We start from the raw sequence: 13,409 nt of genomic DNA, 5'->3' as shown, positions 1-13,409 counted from the left end.
GTTAGGTGATTTCAGGTTGAAGGAAAAGGGCCCTGATTTCATGTCACAGCCAAAAGCTAAACAAAACTAATGCGCACACACTGGGCTCCCCAGATCTCAGCAGAGTCAAACAAGAACATTTCAAGATGCTCACTTAAGGAACACATCAAAGTCTTCATTTCAAGCCATAATGGTTTAGATTCCTTGAAGAAATGCAGCACACTTGGTCTCTCCCACTCCCTAAATCCAGCACATGATGATTGCCAATTTCCTTCCTGGTGCCTACTTTCTCAGCTCCCACTCTGCGCTAACTCTTCAGGGCTTCCATCCCTCTGTTTTACCAAGCCCCAGACCTCATCCCACCAAGTCATCTCGTTCTCCTTTTCATCCTTAATTCATTTCCAAGTCCATTCCCTACAGAGGCTGTTTTCAATATTCACAATTCGCTTCAAGCATAAAACCTGATTTTCACTAACAAGGTGACTACCAGGAAGAGACAAAGGGGGGCCCTCTCGTCACCCCAACATCAGTGTTCCTTTCCTGTCTTCATTCTCTCCACACTGAGACAGAAGAAAGCTCGTTTCACCCCAAGGCTAGCCCTGCTCCTACGGGACCGGGGTCCTCAAGTATCCAGCCTCATGTCTCCACTCTCCCTCAACAGCGGCTTCTTTCCTTCAGCCTAAATCCAGCTCAACACCTGAGGGGCTTACTCCCTCTGAGACAATAACCCACTTCCACCTTCAGGGCTAAACTTCTCTGCCGACGTGCCTTACAGACATCTCTTTCAGTCAGTTCAGTTCAGTCACTCAGTCGTGTCCAACTCTTTTTTGCAACCCCGTGGACTGCAGCACCCCAGCTTCCCTGTCCATCACCAGCTCCCGGAGTTTGCTCAAACTCATGTCTGTCAACTCGGTGATGCCATCCAACCATCTCATCCTCTGTCATCCCCTTCTCCTCCTGCCTTCAATCTTTCCCAGCATCACAGTCTTTTCCAAAGAGTCAGTTCTACGCATAACGACCATCTCTTAAACATTTTGCAAACGGGTATCTGTTCCTGAAATTCTGACTTTAATCCTCACAACATCTTGCGAGATAGGGACTATTAACCCTTTTTGCAAATGGGGCACCTAAAGCTTAGAAGGATTAAGTCACTTACTGAATACCAAGGCTGCCACACCCCAAACATATCCCTGTTTGCCCCATGGACTTAAACATAAGTAAGTGCTTTCCTTGGCCAGGAATATTTCATCCCAACTTCTAAGTACTAGCTCCTATCATTCTTTATGAGCCAGTTCAAATTCCATGTCCCCAGGAAGATCCTTCTGAGAAACCTCCAGTGAGTCAGTCAGTCCTTCCTTTCACGGGCCATGCAGACAGCAAGCAGCTAGTTCTGATAAGTAAGTACTAACCACCACGCACTCTGCAGCCAAGACAGAGGTAACTTTCTCTCTGTTCCCAGACGCGGAGCCTCTCAAGACTGAAGTGCAGGGGTCCCTAGGTCCTGTCATCTCTGTGGCTCACCACCACCATCAAGGGGTGTTTCTCAAATATAATGGTTGATGACACACACACTGTTCTGAGAATCTGACAACATGACGCAAACTTTTCAACAGTATTTGGGGAGACACATAAAATTACTATTCCTCTTAATGAATACTACTAGTATACATTAGTATACAACTACTAGTAACAAAAGCAGAGAGAAAACCCAGAGGTAAACCAATTTTTATTCTAATATACGTATACTATTTGCTCTCATTAAAAACTACTACAACCCTACATAAATTTAAATCCCACACAGCATTTCTCTTTGAAAGGAAGAAATGTTTTACTGCAATTAAACATGCAGTACCACAAATACATGTGTGTTTGTGAGAGTGCATGCATGCACATGTGCATTTAAGCACAATTTCAAATTCTCACTAAGGTAAAAAGAGATAAGATCACTGCCCAATTCAAAGGAAAAAAAAAATCTCATTTTCAAACTATTTTAAATTGGGAAAGCAATCCAATTTGTAACCTCAATTACATACCTAAGTAACTAATTTATGCAGATAAAGACCATTCCAAAATTCAAAGATCAAAGAACATAATATTTAATAAGGTTGGAGAAATTCCAGTGCACTTAAGTAATTTTCAATATGCCTTAATTGCATATCGAGGAAGAGAACACACTGTTATTCTTTTTCTGACAATTAACGAAATGTAATTTCAATAGTTAGAAGTATAAGTCTATCCTCAAAGTACATTCCATTCTAAAAATAATTTGGTTGGGCTCATAAGAGAGCAAAATCATTGCTGAAAGAGATCAATTTTTCCCCCTGCTTTTTCTAATAAGAAACCAGGATGCTTCCTATTTCCTAGGCATTTGGCATCACAGAAAAATGTAATACATTCTGCTAGACTTTCTCATTACTTTTTTTTTCCCCAGAAGAATGAATGCTTTTAAAGGAAATACATATTATGTCAAATAAGGAACCTACACTTTTAAAAGCTATTATACTTATAGGATCACAAAAATAACTGAAACATTCACCCACTGTGTTTAAATCAGGCAAAAGCTGTTTTTAAAAAATTCTCCCTGAAGCAATCAGAACTTTCAAAGCAAAAAGCTCTCATTTCAACAGATTCTAATAAATAATTATTAATTATTAATAATTATAAATTTATAATAATTATAAATAATTATTAATAAAAAGACTGGATCCCAATTGTCATGTTAGTACTGCCATCAACACAGCACATCAAACAGGAGGGAGAGAAATATGTTCCACCCAGGACAGATTCCAATATCTCTAAATTCACAGTTTTCTCATCTACTCACTCATTCAAGACAGGTATGGATAATTTTAAATGAAACAAAAACCACCAGTTTGCAGAAAATATGAGAAAGAGAAGAACACGGTAAGTAATACAATGAGCATTCAATCAGCAAATCCAGGCTGTGGGACAGTCAACAGGACAAACAACCTGGTTTCTTAAGCAAAAGTTAGAGGGGGAAGAAAAGGATGAAGGAATAGGAAACTATAAATTAAAAGAGATCAAGAGAAACATCAAAGCAATCATAAAATGCGCACCCTATTTGGACCAAAAGCTAATAAACCAAGACAGTTGGGGGGATAATGTTTTAGTCTGTTAGTGACATGATGCTATTTAGATATATTTGAAAAAAGAAAAAGAAGTTCTACCTTTAGAAGAGACATATTCAGACATGAAATGTTATGGAATCTGGAAATCTACTTCAAAACGGTCCTAGAGTTGGGATTTTAGAGCAGAAAAACACCGGAAACAAGACTGGTGTGTGTTGATAACTGCTGGCAGTAGGCAATGCCTGCAGGAGGTCACTCTACTGTTCTAAATTTGTATACACCTGAAATGGTTTGTATTTCAGTAATAAATTTGATTGCAAACTGAATAAAAAGATATCCTATGAGGAAAATAATGCTTTGCAGAAAAAAGCTGGGTAAAACTTACCATAATATTCAAAAGTACTTGATTCTATGTAATGTGATCATGGAACTACTTTAAAAAATTCTGTGAAAACCATAGGTAAAATAGAATTCAGATTTTTATAATTCATCTTTTAAAAGTCTAAACAGCAAATGGCTTTCAATGCCTCTCCTGTTTTAAAACAACGCAAGTTAAAACTGATGACTGTGTAAGAATCCAATCCGAGAAGTAATGGAAATTATTAATGGCTCTACTGAATATTTAGCTATACACACACTAAAAAGGTCAGGAAACAAGTTTTCCTAAAACTGAGCTACATTTATATAAATTAACATCCATTTGCTACTGCAACATTAGCCATATTTTATAAAGATAACTGTCACTTTTCAATGCAAGTATTGTCCAGAAGGAACTAAACCATGAAGAAATGCCTTTCACCAGCAAACTACAGTTTCATTAGTGAACATGAATTAGGTATGAAAAATCATTATTTCAACTGCCTAATCAAAATCTTATGGCTTTACTATAACCTTTTCATGATCATATAATTTTATAATTATGTTGTTCCTACCACTTTATGTATAATATAGCCAAAACCCTTAAGGGTTAAAAAAATATTCCTCAATTAATAATTTGTATTGTCATTATAAAGAGTAAAATTAGCTACTGTGCATGAAAATATGAAAGAAAGATTAAAATATTTTCCTAAGAAATGAGAGAAGACACTCCAGATGAGGGGGGAAGTGTGAGGCTGTGTGTGCACTCATGTGTGAGTGTCTCTTGGGAGTGTGGTACGAATTGTGCTTACATGGGAGGTAGTCAACTAAAATACAAATCACGAAGTAGAACTAAAGGATGTTATTTAAAAACACGTGCCATATGGAACACATAAAAAGTTAAAAATCTGAAATGAGAAAGAGCAGGACAGAATACTGTTATTTGTGTTATTACTGGTTTTAAATAAGTACTTGAATAAACATCAGTTAGAAAATGCACAGAGCAATGAAAAAATGTCTCACCAATAGTCATAGCTCTCATCCCAGTTGTCAAAATGTACAAGGAAACGATTGTCCACCATATCTGTTACCGTAGCAACACAGATGAATGCAGGGTTCTTTTTGTCTACAGCTTCAAGCTTCATTCCAACTCGAAAGCCTGATGGGATCACTGTCTATGAAATATACAGATTTAATTAGGGATAAGCACACACTTAACAGCAAGGACCTGTACCCTCTCTGCACCCCCACTTGAAATCCTGGCATCCATCAGCTGTATTCACATAATTTAAAAATCATGGACCAGTTTTGCAGCAGAGTTGCTTTCCAAGAAGCGGCAATAAGAAAGATGCCCCATTGCTACATCCAATTAATTATCTGGACCTTTAAAGCTAACACACCCACAACCTTGAAAAGTTTACTTAATATGTGTCTTGGTACTTTAGATGACTATGCTAGTGAGGCAAGAGTTATCTACTGTATAGTTTACTTTCAGTTTCTCTCTTCCTTTATTACAGACTTAACAATGAAAATTATTTCATACAAAATATGCACATAATCAAGTTAAAAATGGGTGTAAGTCAGTACAAATTCACTCCCACTTCTGAAAAACCTTTTGAAAGGGTATACTCTACTAAAAGTAGGCCATCTTCCTATATGAAATGCTGGAAATTATTACAACTTTGATTCAACAATACAGATGTTATTCACCATAGCACCCAAAGAGCTGGCTGTTAATACATAGAGCCATTCAAAATAGCTTGTAATATAAGGAAATGCACAGATTATTGGCCATCTGGGACATGAAATGAAAAACAATAAAAATTCAGTCAGACTCAGTACTTGAAATGCTGTGGATGTAAACATTCCTCACAATATTTCATGAAGAAAAATATCCTAACCTCAGAGAAGTACTTGGATATCAGCAGTATCAATCACAACACACTACATGTCATTTCTGCCCTTCAGAAAAAAATCTTTCTGTCCAGATTGAACATATAGACACTCTTCTCATTACTTTAAGCAAAATAAATGCTCTCTTTTTACTATAATTATACAGCTATCATTACAAAAATGCGGACAGGCATGTATCTGAATACGTCAAGAGTGAAGTCCTGTCTGAGTTGAAGGATCAGGCACTAATGCTACACAGATACTGTTACTATATATTTAAGCCCTGGACTTCTGTATCAGACCATAAGTACTTGAGTATTCTGAGGTAGAGAAATCCAGAAATACAAAAATTAATTACATACCAAACACATGGCCCAAGATTCAGTTTTGTGCTAGCAATGCACAGAATTTAAGATGATGGTCAGTGGCTCAAATACCTGCCTGAACTCATCATCAGAGAACCAGACAAGGATTAGGAAACTTGGAGCCGTGACAGCAAGCCGGTCGCTGAGTTTTCCACCTGACTGGCCTCCCTCATCTTGAAGGAGAATGCCGACTGACTATGCAGCATGTACATCTCAGCAATTAAGCTATCTTCTCAATTAAGATATTTAAAAATAATAATCTGGCTCATTATCTCTATTAATTACCTAAATGCATGCACATGCACACACACCCGCTCCAGTTCTCTAACTCAAGCTGGCCTATGTTTAATTTGATTAGAGAAAGTTTCAGCCATGAGACCTGTTGCCCTCAAAACACCTGGATGATGTCATTTCCCAAGGAGAGAGCATGCGGGGTAGGTGAGAAGGGTTTCTCTTCCTGATATCTGGAGGGAATCCCTAGTGTAACATGACGGCCTCTCTCCAGACTCTCACCCACTGTCGCCTAACTGGGGAATCTGGAAGGAGGAAGTGGTCACACCATTATGCTGGCCTACAGGGCATACAGTTTCCACTCTGCTCCTTAGGTGCAAGCTCTGTCCTGCAAGATGGTAGTCTGCCCTGGTCCAGTGCCCATGGGCTAGAGTGGTGAGGTTGGAAGGGCCAGTAAATCTCTTAACTCCAGGGCTCAGAATCAAGAGACTCATTTGTCAGCAGATATGGGCCACGCATATACTCCATCTGAGCTCTCATCAACTGTAAAGGCGGGATTCTGGCTTCCCACTTGCTTGTCCTCTACTCTTTACAATTAGATCAGAAGTTGATCAGGATAGAACATTGTAACATAGCAGGCCTCCTCAGAGATGCCCATAGCTTAAGAACTAGAAAATACAAACACATCTGGACTGTGCTTCCGTTAACACTGCAAAACAGAGACAGAAGCTGGAGAGAAGGCTTAAATGACAGTCTCTAGCATGCAAATTCAAATAGGGTTACATTCATCTATGGGAATCCTATCTGAACAGCACTCCTAAAATCAAGTGACCATAACCATAAAATGTCCGTCAATTTAATTTGCTTAGGCACCTTAACTGTAAAGTATACCTAGGTTTGATACTATATTGCCTTTTACTGTTTAATTTTAAAAAATGACAGCCATGATATAGTTAAAAACAGATATTTATTCATGATAATTTTTAGTTAATTTTAAAGCTTAAGAGCACCTTATTTACCAAAGCAATAACATTTATTATAGTTTCTTGTTATCACTTGTAATTTATCCAAGGGAACACTCAAAAGCCACTCCCTGTGAAAGAAAAAGTATCTTGGAGGTACTTACTATATTCTGATTTTCAAACAATGACTTGGGAGCAGCCTGAGCTTTGCATGTCTTGAGATAGGTCTGCCAATTAAATTCTTCTTCTTTATATCCTAGGTCCACACATATAAAGAAACAGTAAAATACCAAAATATTTCATACTTAGCTTTCCATTCTTACTTTTTATCTGTAAGTTCAAAATCAAGCCATCAGTGACTTTTTTAAATGGATAGTATTTAACTCATAATTAGTATCTAAGGATTTTTATACACAGGGTATTTATTTCCAACTAATTGTATTATTTTCTCAATTCCAAATGAATGATAATGGATGAAAGGAAAAGGTATGAGGAAGCAAATACACATTGTCCTCAGATGGACTTCTTTTCATTACCAGACCATTTCTATCAGTATTTAGGTAGAATTCATTAGCAGTGAGCTACAGTAGTTGAGTTCTCTGTTTTTCCCTCACTCATTCTGTTTTAGGAGACTAACTTGTAGGAACAGTGGGAAGCTGGAAAAAATGGTACTACAAGAGATAAAATCTTTCTGGCCTGTCACCAGAAGAATGACAATTCAAGATTCATGAAGTGAGCATGTTGGCCAGCTATAATAATGGAAATGTCCTTTCCTTAGTTTTCACTATTTCATGTTCAACACTGGTAAAGCCAACATTTCCTTTAAAAAGGAAATTGGGCATTTAATTTTATCTACTCAGGTTCTCTTTTCTACTTCCATCAAAGTCCAGAAGGTGGTGTGAAAACAAAAACAATTCCTCACATATGAGGCCAATTTATATAAAGGCTTACAGATTTTCTTTTTCATCCTTCTCTTTTCTAGGTGTTTTTATTCAATCCTTCAGTTATCTGAAAATACCATTCTGCTATTAATTTTTCACTTAAAACCAAAAGATGGCTTGTCCATTAACACCCAATAACCCACCTTCCCCCAGCTAAAAAAAAAAAACAACTCAATAGTCCTGATGTAGTAGCCAGTGAAGTTGCTCAGCTGCATCCAACTCTTTGCGATCCCATAGACTGGAGCCTGCTAGGCTCCTCCATCCATGGAATTTTCCAGGCAAGAGTGCTGGAGTGGGTTGCCATTTCCTTCTCCAGGGGATCTTCCCAACCCAGGGATCAAACCCAGGTCTCCCGCATTTCAGGCAGACACTTTACCATCTAAGCCACCAGGGAAGCCCCAATAATTCTGAGACAGACCAAAAATATCAGACTGGTAACCTGGTTCTTTCATATCAAGCAAACAATACTGAACGCAACATGAAAAGAAAGGAAGTAAGATATTATTAAATACCCTAGGGATGAACTGAAAAAGATACAATCTGTTATTCTTGGCTCTTTCGTAAACATGAAATAGGCAAAATCATTGGCAGACTGCAATATAAAAATTTAATAATAAAAGAGTAACCACTATCAGTTCAGCCCTCACCCAAACTGCTTTTCAGTGTTACAGTCTCCTTTCCAATCTCTTAAATATTAAGATAAGTTCAAAGCATAATTTCTCAAGGTTTTTTACTTACTGAAATGTCAGTAAACACACTTAGTTATGTAAACAGATTATAAATAATTTTGCAATCAGTTATTTCAAGACAGTATGCTTGTATGTGTTGTGTGTGTGTGTGTGTGTGTGTATGAGATAGAAATTTGTAGCTAAAATCTATAGTCAAGGTATCAAACAAATGTTATGTGACATGCAAATAAGTACATGGACATAGTTTATTCTCTTAAGTAGGGTTCTATTTTTTAAATTTCTTTCACTTTAGGAAACATCTTTCATCATGAACAATAAGCTTAAACTTGGGCCCACCTGATTAATAAACATTTCTCATCATGAACAATAAGCTTAAATTTCGGCCCACCTGAATAACCACAAAGTCAGAATTCTCAAAAATCTAAATTACAATATAAGAAAGTAAGTGTTTTCAGAATATAAAATATGAAATTAAAAAGTGACAATACCTTTTGGAGGATGGAGTTTATGGCCAGTTTTCTCACACCACCCAACTGGGTGGATATCCAGAGCATCGGCATTTACCCAGAAGTCGTAACAGTCAGAGTACCCATCAAAGTGCAGCTTTATCCTGTATCCACAAACCTGTAATAGGCAAAGAACAGAATATTTGTGCCCATGTATAAAAATAAATTAACATGGACCTCAAGTATGATATGGATTATATTAAAGCACCATTGTTAACAGCCACAAAAACAAGTGAACAAATAACAAAATCCAAAGGCAAACGTTATTTCTTTGGGAAGAGCTGAGCTAGGGGTTCCGGCCTCATCCCTAGCTCCATTAGAAGCACAGGGATCTGGGTGAAGAATAATTCTCCACGTAGACAAGTCCCCCTCTTTATCCCCTGCGTTGTACACGCGCAGGGCGCAGAGCTCCCGCAGGGCCCAGCGTGGGTGCCCTATCGTGTACTGGCTCAGGGCTGGCTCTTCGTCCTTTACAAAGCTCCACACAGCGATATCTGGCCAGACACGTGCAGACACGGGGAGCAGGCAACAGTCTCCTTCCCACCAGCAGCAGAGCCGGGAGAAAGAAGAGCCTCCCCAGTTCATACTTAGATGAAACAGGATCCCTGGAACGTGGTGAGGACTCACTCCATGTAACTCATGCCCAACACTGAGGTCACACATCTGCTTAAATGAGGGCGGCACTTGGGGGAGTTCTAAGTTAAAAAGTCACGTGGGTCTATGGAGCCTCTGCCAGGTCACGCTTGGCACTAGGCTGGCAAAAGTTCAGCCTCTCAATCTTCTTCCCATTAGCACAGCAGATGGGTATAAGACCACTTATAAACAAAGAACTTATAAACTTTCTTATAAACAAAGAATGTATAAACTTTCTTATAAACAAAGGACAAACTTCTTATAAGAACACTAAGTCACTGAAGGAAAACCATAAGCAAAACTAATACACAAGATCATCTGATTCTTTGAGGAAAGTTTTAAAAGATACCTCCCCCAACTCAAGGGAGAAAACAAGGAGTCAAGCACATAAAGGGAAAAAAAAGTTCTAAAGAGTCCTCAGTAATATATTATATTAAGATACACATAATTGACTTGGACATTTTTTCCTGAAAAACTTCAGAGATACCTTGAAATACTAAAAATAATGCAAATATCTGTTGGTCTGTCTCTTATGTTAAGGAGCATGGTATGGCAAAGGCTATGGTGTCAAATGAACCAGGGTCAAATCGTGGTTCCACTGCTTTGAAGCTGTGTGACCTTGTATACTTCACTTAACCTCTCTGAGCCTCAGTCCCTTCATCTATAGAACAGGGAAGAAAAAGGGCTCTTGCAAAGATTAAATGAGGGAGTTTACAAAACACTAAGTACTGTGCCTGGCATAAAGGAAGTGTTCAACAAATGGCATCTTTTCCCATTATTAAAACCCTATAGTCACTATTTTATTTTAAAAACAAAGATGAGGCAAAGCTTACCTCCGCCACAGTGAGGACGCAGTACACAGACTGATGTTCAGGGTCCACGCCTTCTAGTTTCATGCCAACTTTAAACCCATTTTTGTTATATGGAAAAGACTGATACTAAAATGTAAAACGACAGCAGTTTTAGTGAGTGATAGTCATTCTTAAGACTATATAACCAAATCACAAACAGCTCCTGAAAATGCAGGAAAAAAAAAAATGGATCACTGAATCATCTCATGTGAAAACGGACAGCGCAAAGAGGTGACAGAAAAGGAAATTCAAATGCTTTACATATTCGAAAAGATGATCAACCTCCCCCATAAGAGTCATACAAAGTAAAATTACAGTAAAATAGATTCCACCTATCAGACTGATAAAGATCAAAAAGTTTGGTTACAGTACACTAGCAAAGCTCTAGGGAAAGAGATGTATAAATACATTGCTAATAGGGATACAAGTTTGTACAATCTCTAGCAATCTCCTGAGATCTATAAAAAAGAACATTCTCTCTGACTCAGCAATTTTAATCCTAGGAAATTACCCAACAGAGTTAGCCACATATATGCAAAATGAACAATGTATGAGGCTATTCACTAAAGCATTTACTTAGCAAAAGACTCATGTATATATATTATATATTCCACATAGTGAACAAGGAAATGACAACCCACTTCAATATTTTTGCCTGGAAAATTCCATGGACAAAGGAGCCTGGCGGGCTACAGGCTATGATGTTGCAAAGAGTCGGACACGACTGAGCGTGCTCGCAGCCCACATATACATACAGTATTTCATCTTATGTCTGTCTCATAATAACTTAAGCTGGTCTCTACTGCCTGACACATGTGTGTGTGTAACACTCATGTGATATATATATGACATACATATATGACATTTATGTCAACCACAGTATGGACCAGTTTATATTATTATGGAACAAACATAAGATGAAATACTGTGTGTGAGTATAAAAGACTGATGAAGTGGGTAAATGAGCTGAGATGGAATAATCTCCAAACTCAGACAAAAAAGCAAAGTTCAAAACAGTATGTGACATATGTCATCATGTGGTTTAAGGCAGGGGGAAGATTTGCCTATATATTGCTTATATGTACATGTAATTTTCTTATAGCACTTTCATATTATGAATCATATGAATGTACTGCTGATTCAAATAATTAACTGTATTTAAACTGTTTAAAGTGCAAAAAAGTGTATTATGCAAAGGACCAAAGTTGTGAAAAATAATTATACAGAACAAGTCATATGCAATTGCTATTATATCTGAATTAAATAGTCTTAATGTAAATGTAATCATCCCAACATTTACTATTCACCACTTTTCAAAAAAAATTGTTATTGAATATTCACCACTTCTCAGAAATGGTGTGTTAATATGTATGTAACAAAGTATTGATGGCAGATTTATTATATACCATGTGACATATAATTAAATCATTTAAATCAAGGGTCAGTGAACTACGATCTCTGGGACACAACCAGCCGACCACTGTTTTTGTCAATTAAATTTTACTGGAATATCAGCCATGTTCATTCATTTATACATTGCCTGTGGCTGCTTTCATTACAAGAACAGAGTTAAGCTGTTACAAATGAGACCATATACCCATAAAGCCTACAAGATTTTCTCCTGCCCTTTATGGAAAAAGTTCGCTGATCCCTGGTTTAGCCCAGTGACAGCAGTTCCTACTCAGAACTACTTTTACTGATCTTAACTCACTTCTGATAAAATACTTTTACTAGAGTTACTATAACAATCTGTTTTTGATGTTCTGTTCTATCATGCAAACCTTACTAACTCATTTTTATTCTCCCAAAGTCACAACATTTTATGCTAGTTTTCCTTTATCTACTAGTTTTTCAGTAGTAATAGACGCATCCTTCTTCAGACCAATGCATGAAAGCCTAACATGTTGACAGAAAACAGCATCTGTGTGTATGCGTGTATTTGTATGTGTGCTGTGTGCCCATGCATGTGGCCCTTAGGTATGCATATATGATGACAGTTACCCTTACAGGTCCCCCTCCACACATGAAAAACAGTGTGTTTGAAAAATTATCCCAAGTCACATTTCCTAGACAGGTAGTAGAAACAGCAATACTAATTCCAGACCAGCATTGCAGCCCCTTTGCCCTCATGCACAATGCCTTCTAGAAGGGTCTGTACCTCCTTGAACAGCTTTGCCGGCACGGCCACAGCCTTCTCCTCTTCCAGGTAGGAGGCCCAGCACCACGCCTTCTTCCCTTTAGGAGGCAAACCTGGAAGGCAAGCGAGACCTGATAGAACTTCCAAAGCTAGGAAATCAGAGCGGCACACCTACTGTGAACTCTCGCTTCCCCAGCTACCCCCGGGCCTGGCTCTTCTCTTACTTCCACGGCTGAGATTTCTCAGTTTCTTTTCCTGACTCCTCTTCCGAAGCAATGAGAGCTAAAAAGTAAACTATGCGTATATCCAGGAATGAGTGCAGAAGAAAGGAACAGAAGAACTTAAAGTACTTTTAAGAACTTAAAGTACTTTACTTAAAGTAAATGATGGAGACGGAGGAGGAATCCAAGATAGACCAGAATCATGGAAGCTCAGCAAGTGAGAGTGTCTAGAAGCAGGATGCTCCAAAGTTTCTTCCTAATGAATCGAGAAGCTAAGAACTGAGAAAAGGTCAGTGCACAGAGTAACTTTGGTACTGGCTGCTAACTTGGAGAAAGAGGGAAAAAAAAAAAAATCAATGCACCCAAGGCCAAATTTTAAGTTGCAAAAGAACACATAAATGATAAAGATACGGAGTCTACAGCAATTTTATTTGGGGTTAATTTAACAAAAAAATGAAAATGAAGAAGGGATATATAATGTTAGGCTTGATGGGCTTTAAAATTGAGGGAAAGATATTTGCAGATGAACTTAGAACAGGCAATGACAAAGTTCAT

General features: G+C 37.9%; 1 protein-coding gene across 9 annotated transcripts in view; it reads right to left on the bottom strand.

The window, feature by feature from the left end:
• Window positions 1-13,409, bottom strand: part of L3MBTL3 (L3MBTL histone methyl-lysine binding protein 3) — a 108,446-nt gene that overhangs the window by 59,182 nt on the left and 35,855 nt on the right. For all 9 annotated transcript variants that reach the window (XM_043888232.1, XM_043888234.1, XM_043888236.1 and 6 more), the window contains 5 exons: window positions 12,655-12,746; window positions 10,479-10,583; window positions 8,995-9,130; window positions 7,041-7,132; window positions 4,449-4,600 (listed from right to left, as the gene is read on the bottom strand). In XM_043888232.1, coding sequence (XP_043744167.1) covers window positions 4,449-4,600; window positions 7,041-7,132; window positions 8,995-9,130; window positions 10,479-10,583; window positions 12,655-12,746 — 577 coding nt within the window. The remainder of the gene's footprint in view (window positions 1-4,448; window positions 4,601-7,040; window positions 7,133-8,994; window positions 9,131-10,478; window positions 10,584-12,654; window positions 12,747-13,409) is intronic.

Source organism: Cervus elaphus, chromosome 26 (genome assembly GCF_910594005.1).
Source record: "Cervus elaphus chromosome 26, mCerEla1.1, whole genome shotgun sequence".
Taxonomy (NCBI): domain Eukaryota; kingdom Metazoa; phylum Chordata; class Mammalia; order Artiodactyla; family Cervidae; genus Cervus; species Cervus elaphus.
Note: the sequence above shows the minus strand (reverse complement) of the source record. Positions and strands in the feature narration are given on the sequence as shown.